The 27,746-nt window shown below is 45.7% G+C and overlaps 1 protein-coding gene across 3 annotated transcripts in view; it reads left to right on the forward strand.

Annotated features, from left to right (window-relative positions):
- The window catches only part of ATXN7 (ataxin 7), a 90,467-nt gene that overhangs the window by 34,001 nt on the left and 28,720 nt on the right, over positions 1-27,746 (forward strand). The window contains exon 1 of one of the 3 annotated variants that reach the window (XM_051980129.1): positions 23,328-23,577. The exons of the other annotated variants lie outside the window; for them this stretch is intronic. Coding sequence (XP_051836089.1) covers positions 23,559-23,577 — 19 coding nt within the window. The 5' untranslated portion in view covers positions 23,328-23,558. Of the gene's footprint in view, positions 1-23,327; positions 23,578-27,746 lie in introns of those variants that run through there. 3 annotated transcript variants of the gene reach the window in all.

A 27,746-nucleotide genomic window follows, 5' to 3' on the forward strand; every position in this document is an offset into this window, starting at 1 on the left:
GTCTATTCATTATAAATAAATTTTCTAAGAAAAGAATCTGAAGGTTCTAGATGGAATTCAAGCCCTGTGTCTACTGGCCTGAAGGCCAAAAGAGCCAAACTCAATTCCTTCTTTCCCTGGGCCTCAGTTTCCTTAACTGTAAAAGAGAAAGAATTGGACTAAATGGCCCTGAGGTCCCTTCCGTCTCCAGATCCAGATCCCATGGTTTTAATGTCACAAAAATGAACTTGGTACATTTTATATGAAAGGAGAGGACTCATCACCAAGTGAGCATCAGTGCTCCCTGGTCAGCTGCCTGCCTGGGGTCTGTCCCCTGATGTGTTAGAATGAAGTTCAGACCTGGCAGAATAATAAAACAAGATAGAGGTGCCCGTAGCCAAATAACTGCAAGATACAGTATCAAAAAAGAGAGAGAGAGAGATGGAGGGCAGGACACTGACACAGAGGACATCAGTTTTTCCCGGATGGTCACATTTTGCAGATAAATTCTACATTGAGGTGCATCCCAGACTGTGGAAGCCATTGAGCAGCTCACCCTTTCTCGAGGAGGGTGAGAATTGGCCTCCAGTTTAGACAAGGTGGATAGTCACAGTCACTTCCACTAAATTTGGGCTGCTCCCTTTCCTTTGTCTTGTTCCATTTGTGAGCCTAACTGGAGATAAAAACACGTGGTCCCCCCTAGGAGTATTATGCAGGCTAGTTGTGTCCGGACCAGCTCTCTGGAGGAGGTACAGTCGAGTCCTCGGTCTTAGTGAAGGAGTGATGAGGTGAGACTCCCGTGAATGGTCAAACATGGAGTCTGTTTATTCCGAATTCTCACAGCCTTATTATACCCTAATACCCTTATGTAACCAAAGCAACGCTGCGCAGGTGGGAACACATAAACAACTTGCTATTGTGTGTAGATGACTCTTTGCCACCTGGTATCCCTCTGCTTCACTCACAGTACAGGTTGTCACGCCCTTTGACTTCTGGGGAAGGCCGAGAGCCCTTAGGGGAGATGGGGAGCCGACCCAGACATTGCCAGCCGGTTCCCTCTGGGCTGAAGGTCTCCTCCCTCACCCAGAGTTTCCCCTACCTTCTGTGGCCCTCTACAGCTAGTGGATTGGTAGCCCGCAGGGATTTAGTTGTTTGAGCTTAATCTCACTGGGGTAGACTAAAGAGATGACTGCCCCAGAGTGGAGGAAGCCTTCCTCCAAGGGCTGGTGAGATGGTGATCCATTTCTGGCAGCACGTCCCTTTTGCACACTGGGTAACAAACAAGGACAATGGAGTGTGTTGATGTAAAACTGCAGAGAGACCATCCAGGAAATCAAACGGGACATTCACGCGGAAGACCTGGATTGTAAAAGCTTATTTCCTAATTCCCTTCTTCTTTGCATCTGTTGTTCCCGTCACCCTGGGCACCCAGACGGCCCACTTGTTACCCAATGTCCTCCAGGATGTTGACTATTCAGCCTGTCTCTTCCTTGTGGAAGGACATGATTAGTAACACAGAATAAGCAAGTATGGCTAGATTGGAATCCATACTGTGGGAGAGGATTCTGACATTGAAGTCACAGGCTCATTAGCGAGCATGATCAAGCCTTCTTACTCAGGACAACTCGTTCAAGAAGGAACTTTTCCTCCTGCTTACCAAATGGTACAGGATGTTTTAAAAAATTATGGGAAACTTGATAGTCAAAATCTAGTTGTTTTTATTTTGCAAAAAGATTCATCTTTTTGGATCATTTTGTATGGAGGTAGCTAATGTTTCCTAAATGGAATTTAATTTATTTAAAAAACAATTTACAGGTTTTTTTTTTTTTGGGGGGGGGGGAAGGGGAGGTTAGGAATGTATTTCTGTTCTTTAAGATGAAGTACACTTGGACCATAGTCCCTGCTGAACGCTTTCTTTGGCAAACCCACCTGACACACACCTAGCAGATCACTTGATAGGCACATTACAGAGAGATTAAGCAAGGGAAGCAGACATACACAAAATGTTGCTGTCTAGAACATCCTTGATAAGTATCTTAAGCGGGGCACAGACCCAGCCCCTTGAAGATCCTAAAAGGGAAGTGATGGTTCCCCTCTGTCGAGGGGAGCCAGAAGAGGCGAGGTATATCCAAGGCAAAAACTCACCACCTTTCTCCCGAATCTGCCCCCTTTCCTTGGTTCTTCGTTCCTATTGCTGTTCAATTGTTTGAGTCATGGCCGACTCTTGGTGAGGTTTCCTGGCAAAGCTTCCGGCGTGGCTGGCCATTTTATAGAGGAGGAAGCAGTCAGAGTGAAAATGTCCCCCCTCACTCGGGGTCTGAGGCCGGATTTGAACTTGTGGAGATGCGGCTTCCCAACTCCAGGCCTGGCGGCCCCAGCAACCTGCCCTGCCTCCCTCCCCTTGGCTGGTCGCTCTCCTGCTGCTGGCCGTGGTCCTGGCCTCCCTGCCCCAGTGTCTCTTATCTTTGTCCTCTCCCTTTGGCCGCCACAGGCTCCCGAAGGGTGACCAAGCCCCCTGAGGAGAATGGTCCGGGATGGGGGGTGGGAGGAGGGGGCGGGGAGGGCTTTACGGTCGCCTCCAGGTGATAGATTGGCCCCTGCTGCCAAATGGCTTTTTTTTTTCATGTACACAACATTATTTAATTTATTTAAATCAAAAACAATGTAGATTTCCTCAAAACTTAGGAATAACTAAGTTAACTGTGGCACATGAATTTGGTGGACTACATTACAGTAATTGGTAAAGAAGATGAATATAGAGAAGTAGGTCAAGACTTACATTAATACAACTTGAAGGAAAACTACAAAATCAATCTACATAATGAAAATAGCAATTCAAATGCAACAATTATAAACCATAATAAAAGTTCTGAAATTATAAAAAAAAAGTTGATCATTATAAGAGATATGAGAATACACTCCTCCTAAGTTTTTCCCTTGCTTAGCATAATATAAATGCTTTTTTTTTTCTTTTTCTTTTTTTTTAAATAACTTTTTATTGATAGAACGCATGCCAGGGTAATTTTTTACAGCATTATCCCTTGCATTCACTTCTGTTCTGACTTTTCCCCTCCCTCCCTCCACCCCCTCCCCTAGATGGCAAGCAGTCCTTTACATGTTGAATGGGTTACAGTATATCCTAGATATAATATATGTGTGCAGAACCAAACAGTTTTCTTGTTGCACAGGGAGAATTGAATTCAGAAGGTATAAATAACCCGGGAGGAAAAACAAAAATACAAGCAGTTTATATTCATTTCCCAGTGTTCTTTCTCTGGGTGTAGCTGCTTCTGTCCATCCTTGATCAATTAAGGCTCTCTTTATCGAAGAGATCCACTTCCATCAGAATACATCCTCAAACAGTATCGTTGTTGAGGTATATAATGATCTCCTGGTTCTGCTCATTTCACTTAGCATCAGTCCATGTAGGTCTCTCCAAGCCTCTCTGTATTCATCCTGCTGGTCGTTCCTTACAGAACAATAATATTCCATAACATTCATATACTCCAATTTACCCAACCATTCTCCAATTGATGGGCATCCTTTCATTTTCCAGCTTCTAGCCACTACAAACAGGGCTGCCCCAAACATTTTGCCAAATGGCTTTTAAGGATTGACTCATCAGATATGGAAACAGAAAGATGTGCTTGGAAATGAAGGTTACCTGTTATTTGTAGGGCCCTAAAATTCTTTTACAGCCCACCTACCACAGTTATTCTTGCTTTTTGCTACCATAGATTGTGTGGCTGAGAATAATATGTGTGTATACACATACACACACGCACGCACACTTATGTATATGTATGCACATATATGAGGGGAGAGAGGGGACAGTTTACTTTTTTTTTCTGTTTTTGACTTCGCTGCAGTATGTTATTAGCCATGAAATGTCTGGGGCAGAGAATGGATGCTGGGGCCATTTTTTTATTTTGCTGAGGCAGTTGGGGTTAAGTAACTTGCCCAGGGTCACACAGCCAGGAAGTGAGGCTGGATTTGAACTCGGGTCCTCCTGACTTCAGGGCTGGTGCTCTAACCACTGTGCCACCTAGCTGCCCCTCAATTTTTCTTTTTTTAAGCATAATTTCACTTTGCTTTCCTGGGTAACTGGGCCAGTTCAGTGTGACCAACTATCCCAGCAGGCCTGCCTCTGCACATCCTTTCCAATGTTGATTTTTTCCCCATCTTTTGTCCTTGGTGCCAATTTCCTCAGTGAGTGGTGGGGCCCTACGGTTGTTTCTGCATTTCACTCAGAATTGAGGAATTAGATTAGTCTGTCCTGGAGTGGCTTAAAGTTTGAAGTTGTTTTATACATATACCTGGGCTAGCTAAGCTTTATGGCGCAGTGAGCCCTCGGCTCGGAGCCCAGAACCTTGCCTCTGACCCCAGCTATCCACATGAGCGGGGCTGGGTCACTTCGCTTTGCTCGCTTGTGAGATGGGGCCGGCGGTGCTCGTGCCGGCCGTCCCACGGAGTGTTAGGAAGAAAGTCTTGGTACATTCCCAAACGCCATGTGTGAATTATTACCCCGACCCCAACAACGGCAGGGGAACATCACGTCGCCAGGCGTGGGGCTCGCCGGGCTGGACCGGCAGAGGCCGGTGGGCGCGGGTCTGTCGGACGCCCCGTGTGGGTGTTAGCCGAGTGGGGGCCAGTGCGGGCGTTCCCCGAGGGAGGGCTGGGAGCCCCCGCGTCTGCAGGGGGAGCTGGCAGGGCACCGAGGGGAGTTAGGCAGGAGCCACAGGGCGTAGTCGGCGTGGACCCGACCGGGAAGCGACTGCCGCCTTCAGGGATGCGGTCCGAGCCGGATGGGCATAGAATTGGGAAGGGTGGCGCAGAACAGGCGCCGCTGCGCCCGCCACTCGTACTGCGGATTGGTGGCTAAGTCACCCTGAGACACCACAGGGGGCGGTCCGGACCGTGGTGGTCAGGAGTCTCGGGAAGGCGTTCCTCCGGAGGGGGACGCGGAAATCATTTCTTTGCACATCCCCTTCGCGCGTCGGTAGCAGATGGTGACAGTGAAGTGTGTCATGGTAAAGCTGTACACAGAGGAAAGCAGGTGCCGACGACCGGACCTTAGCAGCCTCCTCCTTAACCTGGCCGCCCGATCCCCTTCTCCGGTAGTGTCCGTGGGGCTCATTTCGACTTCCCTGCTCCTCCCCCGCGTCTGTTGTTCCTTCTGCTGCTCCCCTTTGCCATCACCCCATTCCTGTGCAACCCCAGGATGGAGCAGAAAGTCTCTGTGCCGTGTGTGCTCAGTGCTCCTGCAGACTCGACAGTGCTCCCGCTCATCCCTCCTGCTGTGGTCCTGGGGGACTGAGTCCCTGGGGGTGCTCCTGCTCTCGTCCCCTAGTTTTTCTCTCCCTAACCCACAGCTGGCTCGGCTCCGATCCATTCACCATTCTGGCTGCATTCTGGAGGCTCACAAGCCTTTCTATGTGAACCCAGGGCCCCGACCAGCCGCTGTGGCTGTGGTCTGAGGGAGGGGCTCCCTTTGCACTGACCCCTTCCCCCTGGGACTTGGAACTCCTATCAGAGCCATCAGCACAGGGCCTGGCGCACGAGGGGCACTCGGGACCTTAGCCCAGGCCTCAGACAAGACAGCGTGCCAGTCGGACCATACCCTTCTCCCTGGACCACGGCCAGACCCTCCTCCTGCCCACCCTCGCGACCCCTGCCTCCAGTGAGCTGCGGCCCCTTGGGCTCAGCCCCCTCACCAGAGGCTGCCGACCCTCTCCGATCGCGCCCACCCCTTCCTTGCCTTCCCCAACTGCGCTCAAGTTGGTCTCAATGACGTCATCTTCCCCAGGCCCCCTTCGCCCTTGACCTTCCAGGGTTCCTTCCCTGCCAACCCCTACGCAACCTCCGAGACTAGAACGGTGTTTTGGTGGCGAGCTGGACTGAAGCCAGGAACCCTGGTCTGTGATGCAGGCTGGCTGGGTGACTCTGGCGTACCTGGGCGCGCTCCGAGACTCGCCATCAGAGAGAGTGCCCTTCTGCTTGGAGAGGGGAGATCTCCGTCCCCGTGACATCTTGGTCTAGGCCCGCTCCGGCTCTCCCTCTGTCTCTCCTCTCGGCCTCTCCTTTCCCCTCCTGCTTTCCCCAGACCCGGGGGCTTCTCGTCAGTGGTGTGGGCCCCTTTGGCTGCTGAAGCCGAGGACGCTTCCCCACAATTTTGCCCCCAAACAAAACAAGTGAATACTTTAAAAATTGTTGTCACCATAGGCGGTTTTATTGCTTGCTCTTGAGAAGTGAAATATTAGTTCTTACCTTCCAGTGAAAATGTGTCCTTTTGTGAAATGTTATGTCACGACCTGTTAATGTTTATTTTCTTGTAGTGTAGACAAGGGAAATCCCTCTCAGCTGTAGAGTTCTGCTCCTATGAATGAAGAATTGTCACGGCATGTGGCACACAGTTCCTTCCAAAGCAGTTGTCTATTGAGGAAGAGAATGGTACCTCCAAAGTCAAGTGGAATAATTACTTGGAACCGTTTCCCAGGTTCTAGCCCAGGGCAGTGGCAGGTCCCCTCCTTCCTTGCTGGCTGTTGGGCCGTTGGGCAGTTGGGAGGGCCCCCCTGGGTCATCAATCAGCCAACAGGCCTTCCTGAGCTTTGAAACTGATTTCCCAGTTTTCCCTGGGCGCGTCCTGTTGGATTTTTGAGAAGCAGCATTAAAAAATATTAGTCACCAGCCCTTGATGGAGAGCTTTCCATGGAGCAGGTTCTGCGTTAGGCCCGAGGGAGATGGAAAAGGGAAGTCACTGACCTTGAGGAGCTTACGTTTGGGGTGGGGAAGCATCTACCCATCAATGTGGAGAGAGAGCATATCTAGAGTAAATTGAGAGAGGTGGGTCTTCATTCTTAATAGAGGTCAAGGCCCAAATGGAATAGAAATCTGAATTTAATCCACAGACTCTGTTTTCCCACAGATTTCTGTTTGAAAGGTACAGGAGGGCTTCCTTGGGGGAAAAGAAGGTGACTGAATTTAGAATCAAGGTAGTCTGTGGGCCCCATTACTCTATGCTATTGTTCTAGGGGCTTTAATTCCCATCATTTTCCATAGCAACATCTTTTTTTTCTTTGATTTATTATTATTTTTTAAAATAACTTTTTATTGACAGAACCCATGCCAGGGTAATTTTTCACAGCATTATCCCTTGCACTCACTTCTGTTCCAATTTTCCCTTCCCTCCCTCCCAGATGGCAAGCAGGCCTATATATGTTAGATATGTTGCAGTATATCCTAGATACAATATACATGTGCAGAACCGAACAGTTCTCTTGTTGCACAGGGAGAATTGGATTCCAAAGGTAAAAATAATCCGGGAAGAAAAACAGAAATGCAAGCAGTTTACATTCATTTCCTAGTGTTCCTTCTTTGGGTGTAGCTGCTTCTGTCCATCCTTGATCAATTGAAACTGAATTAGCTCTTTTTATCGAAGCCATCCACTTCCATCAGAATACATCCTCAAACGGTATCATTGTTGAGGTATATAATGATCTCCTGGTTCTGCTCATTTCACTTAGCATCAGTTCATGTAAGTCTCACCAGTCTTCTCTGTTTTCATCCTGCTGGTCCTTTCTTACAGAACAATAATATTCCATAACGTTCATATAACACAATTTACTCAACCATTCTCCAATTGATGGGCATCCATTCATTTTCCAGCCTCTAGCCACTACAAACAGGGCTGCCACAAACATTTTGGCACATACAGGTCCCTTTCCTTTCTTTAGTATCTCTTTGGGGTATAAGCCCAGTAGAAACACTGCTGGATCAAAGGGTATGCACAGTTTGATAACTTTTTGAGCATAGTTCCAATTTGCTCTCCAGAATGGCTGGATGTGTTCACAGTTCCACCAACAATGTATCAGTGTCCCTGTTTTCCCACATCCCCTCCAACATTTCGCATTATCTTTCCCTGTCACTCTAGCCAATCTGACAGGTGTGTAGTGGTATCTCAGAGTTGTCTTAATTTGCATTTCTCTGATCAATAATGATTTGGAGCATATTTTCATATGTCTATAAATAGTTTCAATTTCTTCGTCTGAGAATTGTCTGTTCATATACTTTGACCATTTGTCAATTGGAGAATGGCTTGATTTCTTATAAATTAGAGTCAATTCTCTATATATTTTGGAAATGAGGCCTTTATCAGAACCTTAGACTGTAAAAATGTTTTCCCAGTTTATTGTTTCCCTTCTAATCTTGTCTGTATTAGTTTTGTTTGTACAAAAACTTTTCAATTTGATATAATCAAAATTTTCTATTTTGTGGTCAATAGCGATCTCTAGTTCTTCTTTGATCATAAATTCCTCCCTCTTCCACAGGTCTGAGAGATAAACTATCCTATGCTCTTCCAATTTATTTATAATCTCATTCTTTATGCCTAGGTCATGAACCCATTTTGACCTTATCTTGGTGTATGGTGTTAAGTGTGGGTTAATGCCAAGTTTCTGCCACACTAATTTCCAATCTTTCCAGCAATTTTTGTCAAATACTGCATTCTTATCCCAGAAACTGGTGTCTTTGGGTTTGTCAAACACTATATTATTAAAGTTATTGGCTGTTTTGTCCTTTGAACCTAACTTATTCCATTGATCAACTAGTCTATTTCTTAGCCAATACCAGATGGTTTTAGTAACCGCTGCTTTATAATATAATTTTAGATCTGGTACAGCTAGGCCACCTTCATTTGACTTTTCTTTTCATTAATTCCCTTGAAATTCTTGACCTTTTGTTTTTCCATATGAACTTTGTTGTTATTTTTTCTAGGTCATCAAAGTAGTTTTTTGGGAGTCTGATTGGTATAGCGCTAAATAAGTAGATTAATTTAGGTAGTATTGTCGTCTTTATTATATTTGCTCGCCCTATCCAAGAGCATTTAATATTTTTCCAGTTAGTTAGATCTGACTTAATTTGTGTGGAAAGTGTTTTGTAGTTTTGCTCATAAAGTTTCTGATTTTCCCTTGGCAGATAGATTCCTAAATATTTTATACAATCATTAGTTACTTTAAACAGAATTTCTCGTTGTAACTCTAACTGTTGGGTTTTGTTAGTGATATACAAGAATGCTGATGACTTATGTGGGTTTATTTTGTATCCTGCAACTTTGCTAAAGGTGGATTGTTTCTAATAACTTTTTAGTAGAGTCTCTGGGGTTCTCTAAGTATACCATCATATCATCAGCAAAGAGTGATCATTTGGTTTCCTCATTGCCTATTCTTATTCCTTTAATCTCTTTCTCAACTCTTATTGCCAAAGCTAGCATTTCTAATACAATATTAAATAGTAGCGATGATAGTGGGCTGCCTGGTTTCACTCCTGATCTTATTGGGAATGGCAACGTCTTTTTTTCTGACAGAAGCACGTCCATCACTCTGTCAATGAGGTATCTGTTGAGCTATTGCTGTGTGCTTAGTGCTGGGCCCAATGGGTGGGGGTGATGAAGACACCTTCCCATGCCAGGAAGCCCCCCGAGTCAGGAAGTCAGAGACAAGGAGGCTCTTTTTAAGCTACCTCAGGATGGAGGGTGGGCAAGGGTCTGTAATCCAAGCTGTCTCTGTGGGCCTGAGCCGGCTCTGAGATTCTGAATGGGTCGAGCTCTAGGAGTTAGCCCAGGGTTCCAGGATGGCGGTCAGGGAGGGCCTCCTAGGTGGGAGCCCAGGAGGCAGGGGCAGAGCAGCCCCCTCACCAGTCTTCTGTCTGCAGCGCCCCCACCTGGGGATCGAGAGGGCTCATTTGGACTTTTGGGCCTTCTCAGCCCCTGGCACAGTGGCCCACCAGGTTCACCGAGGCCTCGGCCCAGGGGCATTTTAGTGCTAGGCCCACAGGAGGCTCTGGTCAAGCCAGAGCCGGCTCAGGAAGTGTCCCACCTACAGGTCCGTGTGCCATCGACCTGGTGGTACCTTTGTGTGATGGCGGCAGTCATGTCTTAAATCCTAAATTCCAGCTCCCAGATCTTGCAGGCCTCCCAGAAGGAACAATTTGGCTTCTACTCCCTTCTTCTGTGATTGCTGTCAGTTTTATTTTAAATTTTTAAATTAAGTTTTGATTGATTTTTCTATTTCTTACACTAGTCTAGTTGTCCAGACGTCCTTCTCTCTCCTCTACAAAGTGTTTCCAATTGACAAATAGTATTTTTAGAGAGGAAAAAAAAGCACAAATGATGAAGTTCAAACCTGTGCATTGGGTAGCCTCCTTCATAAAGGAGCGGGCCGGCCTTGGTCCTTATGATTTTGTTACACTTAGCTTTATTTTTTGGTAATCATTTTTTCTGTCAGCATTGTTGTAATCACTGGGTATGTGTTTCATCGGCCCTGCATTAGAGAGGGTTCTCATGTATTCCCATTGTATGTGAAGCTTGGCTATATTTTGTAGACTTTTTAGCATAAAAATGTTGTGTTTTATCAAAGGCTTTTTCTGCATCTGTTGATTATGTGATTTTAGATGTTTTGGTTTTTGATCTGATTAATTATGGTGATTTTTTTTTCTAATGTTGAACCAGGTTTTCATCCATAGTATAAATCCCACTTGGTCATAATGAACTGTTTTTTTTAATAAATCACTGTAGTAACCTACAAGAGTATGTTTAAAATGTTTGGATCAATGTTAATTAATTATATTTGACCTGTAGTTTGCTTTCTTTTACCTTTCTCTGGTTTAGGTATTAGAATCATTTTTCTTCACTAAAGGATGCTGGTAGGGTGCTTTTTTCCTTTGGTTTTTGAGAATATTTTTAAAGTGTGTATACTAACTATTTAAAAGTTTGATAGAATTCTGTGAATTCGTCAGAACCAGAAGGTTTTTTTTTTTTCTTTGACAAAGGTGAAATCAAGTTTCTTTAGAGTTGGACCTACTTCCTTTTTTTGAGTTAAAGATCTCTCTGTGGTCTTCTGATAGCTGTGTATTTTTGAAGTTATTTTTCTATTTCCTTTGTGTTTTCAGTTTTATTAGCATAACAAGTTCTTATTATTCTTTTTACTTCTTTTGGTTTGTTATGATTTTACCTTTCTCATTTGCTGTTTAAAAATTTTTGATTTCTGCTCTTTAATCAGATTATCTAAGAGTTTGTCAATGTTGTTGGCCTTTTCAAAGAACTGTCTTTTAGTTTTAGTTGTCGTTTCTGTGGAGATTTTAAAAAAATTTCCAATTTAGTAAATTCATTTTCATTTCCTTAGTTTCATTTTGTGTTGCCTTTATTTTGTTTATCAATGTTTCTTTTAAGCCACAGATGGTAATATTTTTTTTCTTCTCCAGGCTGTTATTCTTTTTTCTTTCTTGGTTTGTTTAACCCATTCACATTTAAAGTTAGGCTTATGTTTTCCTCCATCTGTCTCTAATAGTTCTGTTTCCACCACACCAGCCCCTCTTCTGCTATAAACAGAGTACTATTTTCCTTCATTTACTTTATCTTGATCTTTTTATTTTTTCCTTTAGAGGTGGCCTTATACCCAGTGGCTTTTTTCCTTCTGATCCACCCTCTCTCTCTCCTCTTTGCAGTTTTCCTTATTTGTTCCTTTTTTCCCCCCTCTTGCATTGATTTAATTATATAATTCCCCCTCTCCCCTGCTTTTTTTTCTCCTGTCATGTGGTTTTCAGCTTTCTCCCCCTTTAAGTACTTTTTCATTATTATTTAAAATTTTGCTTTTTGCCCCCCTTTTAAAAAGATTTCTCTCTTCCTTATCTTTCCTCCTTTTCTGTCTACTCAGCATTCTCCCTCTCTGATTCATGACCTCTGTCATTACCCATTCTCTCGCTTTTTTCTAAATTCTTCTTGCAGTCAAGCTTCCAAGGTCTCCATTCCAGGTTCTCCCTGCTCTCTAGGTCTTGCTGCACGGGGACCCTTTTGCATTGTTTCCAACTCCCAGAACAGTGCCAGTTCCTGTAGGAGTCAGAGAGGAAGCAGGGTGCCGCGGGCCCCCAGAGGCAGGGTACCATAGGGCCCCAGAAGCTTTGTCACTGCTGTGTCTCCCTGACGTCTGCCTTCCCCCTGGTCTGTCTCTACTCACTCGGTGGCTGACTGTGCTGTTTCATGGAGCTCCTGCTCTTGTGCTGCTTGGCGAAGCTCGGATCTGGCAGCCTGGGGTGCCCCAGGCTGCATCCTGAGCACCCTTCAGAACATTCTTTAGTCTACTTCCTCCTCTTTCTTTTGGATATGGAAAAGCCTTGCATTTTTTTAAAAAAAATTTATTTAGATTTGTATTTGAAAGTCTTTCTTCTGATGGCCTGAAGTTCATTGTTTCCAAATTAAATCACCACGTGTCTTGGAGTTTGCTGTCTTGGTTTTTTTCCTGGGAGTGATCTGTGAAGGCTTGGAATATTCTTCTTCATGTTCAGAAGTTAATGGGTGGGTCTCTTCCACCTTTTCTTCGTTGTGGCGTTCAGGTTTTGGGCCTGTCGTGTTCTTCAGGGAGACTTGCTGTCCCTAGGGTGCTCCCTGCCTTTGAGATCATGATGGCCAGAGGATCTTTTCTTTGGAAGTTCTTGTTTTTGCTTCTCTTCTTCTTGAATGTGTTTTACTTATGTGTCTTTCACTTCTGTGTATTTATTGTTCTGTTTGCTGGAGAGGATTGCTTCGAATGTTCCAATTTTTCCATCCTGCCCATTATTGTTGTTGGGCAGAACATACATTCTGTTCTCATCATTCTCTTTTCTCTCTCGAACCCTTCAGGAATAGCACCTTATGGTTTCAGATTTTCTTCATATTGTGTAGGGATCTGTGTCTTATAAGACATTGCATCATTTTCCTTTATTTTGCAGCATTTATTCATAGATGCCTGAACTCATTTACCAGAGCTACAGTCCACATTTTGTTTTGCTGACACAATGTCTTTCCTCTTGGTTTATCTGCTTATACTTAGGGTCTTTGAATTTTTTTCTTCCCGAGATCTCGTCTCATTTCAGTCTTTTTTTCCTTCTGATTTTCTTCTATTCCTTTTCCAACCTTACCCTCTCTGATGGTGGTTTCCTTGGAGACTGGATCTCAAAACAGCATGCTGGGCAATTCCTGGTTCACCAGCCTAGGTCTCTGCCCCAGGGGATTTTGGGGTGCTCAGAACTGGCCCCACCTGGATACAGGGTGCTTTCTCTCAGGCTCAGAGGAGTGCCTCATGCATCTGTCCTGCTCCCTCAGTTCCTGATTTCTCTTTACTTTGCAGGTAAAAGAAAGCAAACTGCACTGGTGCCGTGCAGTGTTGGAACTTTTGTTTTGGAAATGGCACCATGGCCCCCCCGTGTCTGTTGGGGTCCAGATAGTCTTCTGCAGGCTATTGCAAGGGTTTCCCCAGCCCTGGGGGGGAGAGATAGAGGGGGTTAATCTGTGCGGTGAGTTTTGGGGTCTGCAAGTGGGGGAGGTTTCAGGGAGCTTCAGTTGATGGGGTTTTGTGGGTGTGTTATTGATTTTTTGTTGTTTTTTAACTTTCCTTTGGATTCTGAGTATCCTAGTTTATGGAGACAGTCTTAACTTTGGCATATAATTTCTTTTCTGGAGAGATTTGAAAGGCCATAGGATTCAGAGAAAAGGTATAGTTCATTTTGTTGCTCACATAATATGGAATCTCCCCGCCCTCCATACTTTGGTGTTTTGGGGTGCCTTAAAAACCGACTTGTGGTGAAACATCCTGAGCGTATATCGGTCTGATCGGCCACGATCGGACACACGGTAACTTGATTCTAACATGGTGATGTCATTTTGTTCTCTTTGAAAATGGACAACAACAATAACAACAGTAAAGGGGTGGCTGCTGCTGCTGTGGTTTAAAAGGACTAGCACAGAAGATGTTCTCTTTTAAATGCCATTTTTGCCAGAGGATAAATCAATAGAAATTATTCATACCTTGTAAACTTAAGTCATTTCAGAATATGTCAGAGCAAAATGTATATTAGTGTAATGGGGTATTTTGGTTACTATCTTAGTTTCTGTGCTAGATAACTCTTGAAACCCAGAAAGTGCAGTATTTATGATCTTAAAATTGCCATCAGATCGTTAAATTTAATCATCTTAGGAATATTCAACAACAAGTGGCTGTTTTTGTCCTGTCTCCTGTTTGTAAAAGCCTTTGGGGGAATGTGAATACAGGGTCCCCTTTAATTTATTGGGAATTGATTGTTTCAGGCCCTTTTGATAGTGACATCTTCCTTTGGTTTGAAGACTAAATGCCTTTTAAAGACTAAATAAGAAATTAAGTATTTTTCTTTCAGTGTCATAAATTTTGGCTGCTATAATCAGTTTCCCCCCCTTCCTTAAAGCGTCCAATGGACGTCAGTCTCTTGAGGACACATTGATTTTCCTTCCCGTTCATCGAGCAGCCCATCGGTCGCTTGTAGGATTCTCAGAATGAAGCACTTGCTTGTCATCTTGTTTCACTTTACGCGGCTCCACAAGCACGTGCAGACGTCCCCAATTACCGGCGGATCTTGGCGGTGCAACGTTGCCCGTTGTCATGGAGCTCCCCGGCAGGCCAGCCGCTCCTTCCTTTGGGGAGAGGCAGGAGTGTTTGCGCAGGCGGTGGGTGGGGGGGAGGGGGGGTGGCTAGACATTCTGCTGCAGATGCTCTTCTTTATCCACTTTCACAGTTCACTTAGCCCTCATTTCCACAGTGAGACGTTCAGAGAGGCCCGATCTTGTTTTGGTTTAACCTTGTGAACATGTATAACTCCTTTTGGTGTAACCACAGAAGCTTACGGAGTTATTTCAGAGCTATGGAAATGTTATCTTTATTTCAGGGAGGAAGTTGGCTGGCTTTTTTATGTATACTTACCACCAAAATGTTATTATTAGTAATATTTCAGTCACTAACCCAGAGCTTTAAGACAGTTCTTACATACACGCAAATGTCAACACGCAAGATGAAAAATGTCACAGGTAACATTATTTTTCTCCCAAAGGAAATAGGAAGTTGACTGTTTGATCAGTAATTTGCATCCCTGGGTATCAAATTGCAAAATGAATCCCATGAATTAATTTAACTTTCACCACAAAGTGATTAGTACTAATTAAATTTTCTGCAAATCTCAATAGCTCAATAGGCAGTGATTTATGCATGCCTCAGCTAATATGAACTTATTTTTGTTCCCCTTCCCTAGACACTGTACAAGTATTAAAATGCTTTTTTCTCATCGTTCCTCTGCATATTATGTAATATCGCTGATGGACACATGCTTTTAATTCCTAGCTACAACAGCTCCGATTAAGCATTTTGGCCCCCCGTGTATTGGTTTTTATATTTGCTTTTGTTATTTAGACATTAATGACATTAAAGAGATGGAATCGTGGGTGGCCTCGATTGGAGGGGTGGGGGGACACTTAGCACATTTTAAGTTGGCTCTAAATGGGAAGAAATCCTGACAGACCCGTTAACGCCAGCTTCCTCTGCCTTCATTTGGAAATTAAAATTTCAGTAAGACAGATCTGATCAAATTTAGCCATTGGAACCAGAGAGGATCTTTGCCTTGGCTTAATCTCCCCTCTCCCCTTCCTTTTACTGCTGAGAAAGCTGAGGAAATGATGTCACTTATGCACTCAATGACCGGGGAGAGATTGGAATCCAGAGCCCTCCAGCACCAAGGCCAGCGCTTTGGCCACTCTGGCCTGGGAGGGGAGAGGAGTGAGCATGGACAGAGCAACTGCTTTGGGCCAGACCCTCCCAGTGTGCCAGCTGGGGACGGCTTTGCTTTGTAGCAGGCGGTAAAGCGCCTTCCATTCGTTCAGGGGACGTCTGCCACGTGAAGCCGGGAGCACTTGCAGGTCCTAGTGAGAAAGAAATCATTGTCATCAAATTGCATTGATAGCTAGCATTCCGGAGTCTGCAGAGTGCTTTACAAAGGTTATGTCCTGTGATCCTTGTGGTTATGCCCATTTTACAGGTGAGCAGATTGAGGCTGAGAGGATTCAGCAAAAAGACTCTGTCCTTCCTGTCCCCGACAGGTGTCATGCCTCATTCACTACTCATGTTTCAGTTTTATCCTTTAGAAGAATTCTTTTCCTTTTTCTTCTTAAAGCTTCAGGTGCAATAAACACCAAAGCCTTTTATGATTCAGACTTTTCCCGTCCTTCCTCTTCATATCTTCCTAGAGCCCTTTATCTCAAACTTTTCTCATTTCTTTCACTCCCCACTGTTAGAAAACAGCTCCTCCAGATTAGGAACTGATTCATTTTGGTCTTTTTATCCCCACTGCCCACCACAGCACTCTGCACATTTAGTGGCAATAATAGACATTTAGTAGAAATAATATTTGTTGACTTAGGTTCCTGTACTTGAAAATGTTTAGATATTATCATATAGCTTTGCTTCAGCTTTAAAAAAAAAAAAATTGGATGGCCTGTAAATTCATGTAACAATTACTCTTATGTTTATTGGACTTTAAGATGATTTATAAAGTACTTTAGGTGATCTCACATTTTTCTTATGTTTTTCTGACCTATAGTTATTCCCCCAGGATGACTCAGTTATTTATTTCTCTTTCTCTCTCTCTCTCTGTCTCTGTCTCTCTGTTTCTATCTGTCTCTGTCTCTCTGTTTCTATCTCTGTCTCTCTGTTTCTGTTTCTCTCTTTCTCTCTCTTTCTGTCTCTCTGTCTCTGTCTCTCTGTTTCTCTGTCTCTGTCTCTCTGTCTCTCTTTTCTCTGTCTCTGTCTCTCTGTCTCTCTTTTCTCTGTCTCTCTGTTTCTCTGTCTCTGTCTCTCTGTCTCTGTTTCTCTGTCTTTCTCTCTCTTTTCTCTGTCTCTCTGTTTCTCTGTCTCTGTCTCTCTGTCTCTTTTCTCTGTCTTTCTCTCTCTGTCTCTCTGTTTCTCTGTCTCTCTTTTCTCTGTCTCTGTCTCTCTTTTCTCTGTCTCTCTGTTTCTCTGTCTCTCTCTGTCTCTCTGTCTCTGTTTCTCTGTCTCTCTCTTTCTCTCTCTCTGTCTCTCTCTCTCTGCTTTCTCTCTCTCTGTCTCTCTCTCTCTCTCTCTCTCTCTTTCTGTCTCTCTGTTTCTGTCTCTGTCTCTCTGTTTCTGTTTCTCTCTGTGTGTGTGTCTCTCTTTCTGTCTCTGTCTCTCTGTTTCTCTGTTTCTCTGTCTCTCTCTCTCTCTCTCTCTCTCTCTCACACACACACACACACACACACTTCTATCTGATAATTAGAACTTGCTAGTATGTGCTCTTGTCCATGGCCAGGAGAGGGAGTGTTTATTACTGCTTTATACAGTGACACCGACCAATTTGTTTAGATAACTGTTGAGAAAACTTTGCTTATCTAGTTTCTTGGGCCTGGTCTGTGCTTACACACGGCCTTAAATTTTTAAAAATAAATTCATTTATTTTCCTCCAAGCTGGATCATCTCTGGAGATTGTAACTGTAATGCCTTCAAAAATGTGAAACCATAGAGGTAAATGTTAGCAAATCCCATATTTTTTTTTCAGATGTTTAAAAAGAAGAGAAAAAAAATTATGCAGTCATTTTCATTATTTGAAATACTCTAGAATACAAGCAGTAGGCCTCATTTCTACCCTTCTCACTTGAAATACTTTAATGGAGAGTGAACAAGCCTTGTGTAATTTACCCCTTAATGGAAATGTGAAGAAAAGATATTAAGTGTCCCTATTATGGGCAATTCATGGTTGGAAACATAATTTTCTTCTTTTTGATGAATTGGTTTATGTTTTATAGAACAGTACATGGTTTTTGTCCCTTTACACACACACTGATAGTGTGTGATTTTTTTTCCCAAAATACCTTCTAGACTGGACATTAAAATAAAATGTTTTCTGGAAAGGTGAGCTCCCAGTACTGACGGTTTGCAGCTCACGTGCTAGCTCTGTCCGTGCCCGTGCTTTTATTACTCTTAAAGTGTCCTATGTTGACACTTTTAGTAAGTCTGCTGGTTCAGTGATGGCTGAATTCAGCAGGGCACGGAAGAAACTTGGTAAGAAGATCTGAAGCCAGATTTTCATGCATCATAAACTTTGTTTTGTAGACATTTACTTGAGAAAAAAAATTTCAAAGGGTGGAGTGTTGAGTTAGGACTCCCGAAAGCACAAGTAGCGATGAGAATACAAGTGTTAACAGACTTAACTGTGATTGGTACATAGAAATCTTCCAGCGGGTTTGTTTTTCCTAGTGTTTTTCTTGAGGTCGTATGTTATTACTGTTAGGAATGGTGACTGTGCCAAGAGCAGTGGTGATGGGCTGTTCGAACCAGCCTCCCAGAAGGGATCTGGACTGCTCAGACTCCTCCAGGATTGTGAATTGGGGCTGTGGAGCTCGGAAACTTAGTGTTTTTTGTGAACGCAGGAGGGACTTGGGGGGTCTTTGAAAGAGCAGACTTCAGCCGTCATGTGGCTGCTTATGGAAGTCTCCATTCCAGGCGATTTGAAATTTGGTTCTGGGGGTAATTTCTTTCTTTCCGAAGGTGAGCCTGTGAAAACCACGTGGTCTTCTGGAAGATGGCGGGTCTGCCGTCTGGTTCACCACCAGGTGTCTTGAGCAACTGGGATATTGAGCTCATTGCATGCTCTATACAAGACTTGGCAAATGGGGTTGCAAGGAGGTATTTGATTTGCCTGCGTGTGAGCAGTTGCAACAATTAAGTGGATCGTCAACATCAAGTTTTCTCTGCTCGGAAATGTTCTGGGGTTAGTCCCAGCACTTGGACGGATGGTGCCAACCAGGGACACGGCATTTATTATACCTGCTGTGTGCCAGCACTGGCTTTGGCGCTTTACAAATTTTATCTCATTGGATCCTTAAAACAAGGCCGGGAGGAGGGGGCTGTCACTGCCCCCGTTTTATAGCTGAGGAAATCGAGGCAGACCTGGTCATTGCATTTTAGGAGCACAACTGAAACTAGTTAAAACAATCGTTTCTCCCCCTTTCAGGGGCAGCCAGGGAGGAATGTGCAGTTAGAACCAGTGAGACTCCTTCGAGGAGTTGGGCTCCCCCAGGCCTCCGCAGAGAGAACTCGATGGGACAGAATGGGGGCCTCCCAGTGAGGGCCGGCAAGACCCCCACCCCAGCAGGAGCGTCCCCTGCGTGCCCTATGGCGGGTTCCAGGAGCCGTGAGTTGTGGAGTAGCACTCCCTCTGTGCCCCATGAGAATGGGGGTGGGCACGGCCCTCCCGCCCAGCTTTAACAGCCGTGAATCAGCCGGCGCTTCCCTTAAGGTGGGACCCAGACGCCCTCTGGCCTTCAGAAGGGGCCTTCCCCACACCTCCTGCCGGCTTTGTCCTGGTGAGCCCTGCCAGGGAACGGGAGCTCCTCGTTCTTGGAACGGGTCCCCAGGAAGGACTGAAATATGTGCTGGGTGATTGAGTGAAGGGGTGGGAAAGAGAGAAAGAAAGAGACAGAGAGAGATGGAGAGAGACAGAGAGAAAGAAAGAAGAGAGATGGAGAGAGAGAGAGACAGAGATGGGGGGTGGGAGAGAGAGGGAGAAAGGGAGGGAGGGGGAGTGTGAGTGTGAGTGTGCATTAGGAAGCAGCCTTGAACCAAAGAATTATCACAGACAGATTGAAGGCCAAAAGTGTCTCTCACTTTTTTTTTTTCTTTTTGGCTTTCAAAGTGATAGCTTAACTATTAGATTATTTCTTACAGGATTCAGGTGCAGTTTTCAGGAAGCCCAAACTACATTGTGAGGCGGGGAGGAGGGAGGTGAATGCCCACAAGCATAATAATAATCATAGCTGGCCTTCACAGGGCACTTTAAGGTCTATCCAAAGCCCTGGGAATATGCTTCTCACAATAGCCCTAGAGATTTGGGCTGTTAATAGTCTCACTTTGCAGAGGAGGAAACTGAGGCAGGTTAAAGATGACATACCCAGAGTCTCAGTGTGTTCTCTGCAGTGCTAAGCTACCTTTGCACACATTTAATGTATTTCCATTTATATTATTCTGAGCAGTTAATCTATTTATTTTTGGTGATTTATTACTACTAGTCATATCTTTTCTGTTAAGTGACTTGGTGGGGGGGGGAACAATGAGTGTGTTCTGTTACAGCCCACCAGCCCCAGGTGGGCTCCGTAGCCAGTATTCATCACCTCTTGGCCATGTGTGGGATAGCCTCTGCAGGCTGGTCCTGTTAGCATCCCAGGCCTTCTAGCTAGAGAGAACCTGCCAGAGCTTTCATGAAATGGAAAAGGGGAGAGAAGGGAGAGAAATCCCCCATTTGCTTCTGCTCGGCCTGATCCTAAGGGGTGAGCTAGCCAGAAGTTCTCGGCGGGCAAGACCATGGCTAGCATATACATAGTCATTTTTTTTGGTCAATGCCTTGGATGTGGATCAGCCTCTAGGTGGGTCAGGGATTCTTAATCTTTTCTGTTTTAGTCTCTGGCAGTCTTCTCAGAATGACGCTTTCAGATGCATAAAATACAATACCTAGAATTACCTAGAAAGCAATTTTAGATTATAAAAATAAAAGCATAAGCTCAGAGAGGGCTGCTCCGTGCGTTTGTCAGCGACAGTCAGGACGGGCGCCTGACGGCTGACCGGCCATTGGTTGTCACAGACAACGGGACGGCCTGGGAACGGGGATAACGGAGTAAGGAGGGCTGTCGGGCCATGGGTTGTGATTCAGAAAATCGGCTTCAGCAGCGCCAGATTGAGGCTGGGATGTGAGTGGCTGGAGAAAAAATCAGGGGGTGAAAACTGCATCATCCACGTGCTCCAGTGGCCAGCAGTCCCCGAGGGCGCCCTGAGAGGCCCGGCTCCAGGCCTGCTGGCGGGGTTTGAGGGGGTCTGGCCACCAGGCCATGGCAGCAGCTGGAGAGGGTCCTGTTCCAGGAACGAGCCCAGACGAGAGAAGGTTGTGAGTGTGTCTTTGTGTATCTGTGTATGTGTGTGTGAGTGACGAGTGTGAGTGTTCTGTCTGTGTGTGTCCGAGCCCTCTCCAGGCCTCTGGGCTGGCCGTTTGTGGCAGAGTTTGCCCGATGTGCTCATCCCGGCCTCAGAGGGCAGAACAAAGAGCCGCCGGGAAAGAGAGAACAAGGTATTCCTTTCCACAGTGGGCCTGAGTGAGGCGGGCTGCAGGTTCCCCGGGGTTCGCCTGCTGGTGGCCGCAGCCGCCTGGCCCAAGTCTGTCTCTTTGGTCTGAGCCCAGACTGTGTTGGAGCCTTCTGCAGAAGGGTCTGCGCCGGAGCTCACGGGGACCCATGTGTGTGCTCCCCCTCTCTAGGAAGAGAAGATGAAGTCACTAGGGAAGGAGCATTTCTACCCCAAATCATGACTGTGAAATAGAGTATTTGTCATTCAAACCACAGGTGGCAGTGGTTTTGTAAGGAATTGACCAAGTTACTGTGTTTGTAAGGAACTGACCAAATATCTGGGAGAAAGAATGAAAATGGAGTTTGGCGGCTGCTGGCAGCGCAGTGGTTAGAGCACTGGGCCTGGAGTAAGAAAGACTTGAGTTCAAATCCAGCCTCAGATTCTTAGGAGCTATATGACTCTGGGCAGTCTCTTAAGCTCTTTTTGCCTCAGTTTCCTTAACTACAAAATGGACATAATAATAGCAACTTCCTCCCGTGATAGTTGTGAAGATCAGGTGAAATATTTGTAAAGCATCTTGTAATTATTATTTGTTTTTATTTTTATTATTTCTAAAAATTCCAACTCATTTTTTCAGTTGTCCTTTGCTTTCAAATCAGCACCAGCTACTGGGGGCAGGCAGATGGTTTCATAGAAGACAAAGGGAGGTCTCCTGTTCCAATCAAAAAGTAGTAAAATCAGAACATGACAAACAGAACTTTTGGTCTGCTCCTAAGTTGTCTGCCTTTAAACCCCGTTCACTCCTACTGCTCCTGAGATCCTGGCGGCCACGGCAGAAGGACAAGGAAACATGAAAACCGTAGGGAGCCAGGACTTCGGCGATTGCCATTCCACGCAGGCGTTGTTAAGCTGGGGTTCATGACCTCTTTTTTAATGCTTTTCTATCCCCATAGATATTGCTGTTTCAGTTCCCTTGGTTTCCCTTGTCATCCACATGCCTTTTGTGCATTGACGCATTAGGAGAAGAGGTCCCCGACTTCACAGACTGCCCCCAGAGGGGCCCAGGCACTACCCCCAGGATTCTTTTCTCGGTTTCTGTGGAAGCCTCATTGGGGATGGAAAATAGTTAGAAACTGTCCTCCAGTGTTAAGTTTGCGAAACTTTGCTCCACTGAGTCCTGTCCACCAGGCCTCCCACCCGTGTTAGACATGCTCATTGATCTGGTTGGGAATGCAGCACCCGCTTGGGACAGGGGGACAGGAGAGAGTCAGGGCCGCTGCCCTCAGGGAGCTTCTGCTGCAGGAAAACCTGCTGCTGACGGTGGAGTTAGAGGCCTCGGAGGCCTCGGGAGAAGCCTTGCCTCCTGTGTGCTTGTCTCTTCCCTCCCTGGGGAGGTTTTCTGAGCGCTGTTAAGGAAGGTGCGAGGAGGAGAGCTTCCAGCGCCATCTTTCCTTTTTCACCCCTCTTCTCCTGCCTTTCTCTGGCCCTGCTTCTGAGGCTCTTTCTGGAAAGCTGAAGCGCGTCCTTCCTAGCGGGCAGTGGGATTTGGGAGGGGAGCCTTTGTGGTACTAGGGCCGAGCTTTGAAAAATTATTGTAAAATTCCAAGATGAATGCGATGCTTTCTCTCTCTAGACTGATAAATTTGGTTTTGTGATTAAAATGGGGGGGGATAAATATTCTGGAGGGAGACGGGTTAGAAATACTGTGCAGAAAGTGGGGTTCCCGCAGGAGCTGGAGAACATTTGCCATGGGCCTCTGGAAGGGGGAAAAAAAAAGTTCTGAAAATGAAAGTGAGGTTGCCAGAATTTCCCTAGTCACCTGAAAGTGAGGTTAGGGAGCATTGACACTTTAGACACGTTCAGCTTTCTGCCGCTGGAAAAATACAAAAGTCAAACAGGTGCACATTATTCCCAGAATGTGTGTGGAGCACTGGGCTGGATTTGTTTTCTTTGCATGAATAATGAAATTATTGACAATAAAGTCTGTAAAACACTGCTGCGGTTCATGGAGAATGAAGTCGGCCCTTCAAAAGGTAGAAGGCAGGAGGGAGGAAGGTTTGCCCGCAGTTTCCAAGTCCTAAACAGTCCCAGGCGAGCCCTAGATCCAAAAGGTTCTACTTGGCCCAAAAATGGACAATTTTTAGAGGTCTTCCCTATGGTATTCTGCAGCACTTTCACGACATTCACAAAAGCGAGCCTGTAAGTAATTAATAAAGTAAATTGTTTTCAGTTCCACCTTCTGGAGTCCTGGCAAGTCCCTGTGCAAATAGGATTACTTTACATCAGCAAGGACTCCTTGTATGACCATATTAGATAAAATTAGACTCCACCTCCTGTTTTCTGTTTATCTGCCAGGACCTTTGTAATTCAAGTGCTCTTTACAGTAGTAGCAAATGTTACATAAGCCCAAACATGGAGCGTCCTGGGAGGCGGTGGGCAGACGCGAGGGGGGATGCCGGCCTCTAGCAGCAAGCGTGAGGGCAGACCCGGCCGGCTGAGGTGAATGGAAGTCTACCAGGAGCCCTCCCGGAGCAGCCCCCGCTCTGCCCGGGCGGCGGGCGCAACGCGCTGCCTAAGTTTTCCCGTGCCGTTGTCAGAGGCGAGACTTGGCCCAGAGCCCGGCTCTGCATGGAGCCTGCTGCCGAAGGTTGGTGCAGGTCTGCAGCTGGGGCCCGGGGCCGGGGGGAGGGCGTGGGTGTTTGTGTGCGGGAGTGTGCGCGCTGGCTGCGGTTGCCCTCGGTGCCCAGGCAGGCCCGGGAGCCGGGCGTGCGGTGGTCACAGCGGATCATCCTGAGACGAGGGATTAGCAGCTGCAGTCGGCCCACATAAGCCATCCTGAAATGTCATCTGAGCGATTTGGCCAAAGTTCAGAAGCAGATGGAGCTGGGTTTGCTATTAACTCCGACAGAACGCTGAGGTTTGCGCTAAAGCGCTGCTCCCAAGCCTCTAACACGGATGTCCCTTTTGGAGACTGGATTGTTTACGTCGTTGTCTAAAAATGGAGTCACACTGCGACGCTGCTTTTTTTTAAACCCGGTTATGTTTTGTTTCTTAATCTTCCTTGCGGTAGCTGTGGCCTCGGGCCTGTCGCTTCTCAGGATTTCCTGTGGAATCTGTTTTTCAAACTCCCTGGCCAGGCGCTCGAGAGCTCGGACCCCCTTTGCCGAGAGCTCAGTGGGCTGAGCCTTTGGGAGCAGCGGCCCCGCCAGGCAGCCGGTGGCTCAGATTAAGTGCGCGAGAAAGAATGAACTGGGAAGGGACAATTGGGTTTTGTTAGGGAGCACTCGGGTCCGGCCGCTCAGCCAGGCCCCCCCGCCGCAGCTCGGTCGACCTGTTGTGTTTGTGCCGAAGGCTGATGCTCGTGGTACCTGCAAACTTTTCTCCCAACAGGAAGTGAGGTGACACTTTAGTTGTTTAATTCTGATTGGTTTCAGATTGCATGTCATTCCAAACAATCAGCTTGCCTCGGCGACTTAATTAAGTTTTTAAAATCAGCTCCCAGTTTGAAGGACTTGAGAGAACAGGGCGATTTCTAACCTTCAGGGGTCCTGGTGATATTTCTCTCAGATGATTTTTCTCTAAGAGATGAGGTTTCTACCTTCAGTACAGCGAGGGCTGGTTTATTTCCAGTCATTTTCAACATTTATTATTGGGATATTAGCCTCTCACTGTCTGGACATAGTGTTTGTGGAAATACATTTTAGAATATTTTGGAATAAACATTCTCCAAATTTGTGGGGGAGTAACATTGACCTGCCTCCCAAGCAGTCATCGAAGCGTTGTTAGCGGGAGATAAATGGGCATCCTTGTGGTATATGCTGGGTAGCTGCTGAGGCTGCTGCACTACTTAAAAAAAAAAGGACACAAAACTAGTGAAAAATGGCAGCGAGGATCTGACCGCAGCCGCAAAGCAGGGGATTCAACAGATGGTGCTGTCATTTCATTGTTCCTCGGAATGGCAGCTCTCACTGCTGGAGATGCCTGCCCAAGACTGACTTTCCAAAGAAATAGCTCCTTTAATTGAATTATCAAGTCCCTTTCATTTTTCCCCAAGGCGAGTTCCGATTCTCCTTTGCAGTTGTTTCTTGGCTCCTACCAGACCCGTGTGAAAGCAACAATAATGCCAGTTATAATGAGATCAGAGCTTGTGGCAGCAGAACTCGGGGGAGAGAAAGGGGGGGTGAGACTTCTTTTAAAAGTTTAGTGATGGCCTTGTTCTGCTCGATTTGAAAGTTGTGACCAGAAACAAAAACGTGGCTTTGGAACGTTTTTGTCTAATGCCTCTTTAGGGCTGTTTTTGATGCTTGAGCTGACCGTGGTCGGTACAGGAAATGGGGAAGCCGTACTCGAGAGGACAATAACCTGCTTTTGTGGGACATCTGTCTTTGTACAATAAATGCAGAGCGAGTAGGGATTTTTAGGTTGTTTTTCCTCCTCCTCCTCTGTTGACGCTCAAACCGTGCAGATATTATTACTCAAAGTGTGGCCCTCCTGTGCAGGCCGCAGGGGGGAAATGACAACAGGGTGGTTCCGTTCAGATAGGGACGGAACTGTCGGTGTCCGAGGGGGCTGTGACGCCCTTGTGCCCCCCACCGTGGTCTGCCTGTGTGGGCGCTTGGGCTGAGATGTGGGGAGGAGGAAGGAGATCCTGTTTCTTTTATGTTTGTTCCCAAAGTGGAAGGGAGCTAAAACCCGGATGTAGTCCTGAGATCGAGGTGCCAAATGGGTCAGAGCCGGGGACGGCGGCGGCGTGGAGGTCAGCCCCTCTTGGGTCACTGTGTGCCAGGCGCGGGGGAGACAAAGCCTGGCTTTAAGTGGCGGCAGGTGCGCCTCCAGAGACCCGCTGGGTGCGCCCAGAGCCGATTTAAAGGACCAGGATGTTACCCCAGCAGCCTGCCATTTGGGAATGGGCCGGAGCAGGACCCAGCAGTCTTTTCAGCACAGACTCTGTCCCGTTTCCCCACCCCACCCCCTTTATTTTCCTTTTAGGCAGTTGGAATTTTCCTGTAATTACAGAAAGCAAGAAGGCAGGGAGGCGACCTGGGCATTTCAGGGAACCTTCGGCATGCTTCCCGCATCCCCCAGATTCCTCCCAACCTACAGCTGTGATTCCCCTCCAGAGTGCAAAATTAGGGAACAACCGCCCCCTGGGGAAGACCGTTTGGCAGCCCCATTCTTCAACGTCGCCATAACTCTGCGACTTTCTTAGCCACATTATTTACAGTCCATTCACATAGTTGCCCTTCCCCCACCAAAATCTTTCCCCTGGTAATGTGGCCTTTTCATGCTGCTGGTGTGAATGGGATCCAGCTGTCTGTGCTGTGCCCAGAGACCTGGAAACACCAGAGAGTTCAGAATATTTCAGCACAGTATTTATTTCAGTGGTAAAGTTCCAAATTCAGGACCTTGCTAATCTGATTAGGCAATTTGGGCTCCTACGGTCACCTTTGAGCCAAGTTTTTACAGACAGCTCTGTGCTCCTCACTTCCCATTTAAGTTTTAATTGTGAAAGCCCTTTTCCTGGGCCGAATGGGATCAACTGGATACTTGCTGTATGCTTGGAGTGGTTATTTTAAACCTGGATTGATAATGCTCTTTCTGGTTGTTGGGGTTTTTTTGGTGGTGGTTGTTATTTCTAGTGGGAGAACTATTGAGTGCTTTGTACAGAGCTCTTTGGATTTTTAAGTATTTTATTTGTGTTTATTTTAGTATTATGTAAATCTACTCAGCACGGTTTGAAATCATCTCCTAACAATAATAACGCTTGCCTCCAAGGGAACTGTGGGACACTAGAGGGATAACCCACAGAAATACCTCCTAAAATTATCCCTACCTGTGTTGTAGTAAAATTGAAAGTATGGTGTGAGTTACACTGTGTTTTTTAAAGAGTGTCATTCTGTGGCCTGGAGAGTCTGGGTCCTGACAAGAACACATTCGGTATTATAAAGATGTATCTTAAATATTATGTATGTAAAGCAGTGAGAGTCAAAACGTAGGTACAATTTTTCAGGGTGAGTATTTAGAAATAGTCGTTTGGGTGCTTCCCCAAAGTACCCATGATTCTTTGCTTTGACTTTTGGTTGCTTGTTAGGAAAGGGGAACACTCATTTTGCTCCTTCATAATTACCCTCTTTTAATGTTAGGGGCAATCCCTTGTTTGAGAGAGACAGGGGAGGAGGAGATGAGAATGTCAGTAAATCTGCTAAACAACAAGCTACCCCTTGCTTTTTTTTTTATTATTATTATTATTTTAAAGTTCTTAGGTAGCATGCTTTGACTCACTGACAATGTTTTCTTCATTTTTAACCAAAAATTGTTAGAACTGGCAGGGATCACTTTTGCATTGCCCAAAACTTCAGCAGTAACTTTAAATACAGGTTTTATGAGGCTTGATCCCTGTATTACACAATGTGTTGCTTTTACAAGTGACTCAGTTAATGTCTGGAAAATCAAGACATCAAGGTAGAAACTTGGCCAGAATGAGCATCCTTTTGTGTGTTTTTTGGGGGGCGCCCATGGGATCTCCGACCACACACTTACACCTTCTGGTCTCATTTTCTTCCTCTGTTCTCAGTCGATGCTTCTATGATCTCAGTGGCCACAAATAGGAACCCCCTTCTGCCAACAGTGGAGATCATTTTCCATAAAACTACTTCAGATCTTAGCTGAGTGATTCTTCCTGTGTTTTGAAGAAATATTAATGATAAATTAGTCCTTAAGGATTTGTTACTTCATTGATAAGAAGTCCACAGTTCACTGCTCTTTATGATCCATACCCGTCAGGGTCACCTGAATGATTTAGTGACCCTACTGGAA

This window comes from Antechinus flavipes, chromosome 1, assembly GCF_016432865.1.
Source record: "Antechinus flavipes isolate AdamAnt ecotype Samford, QLD, Australia chromosome 1, AdamAnt_v2, whole genome shotgun sequence".
Lineage (NCBI taxonomy): Eukaryota > Metazoa > Chordata > Mammalia > Dasyuromorphia > Dasyuridae > Antechinus > Antechinus flavipes.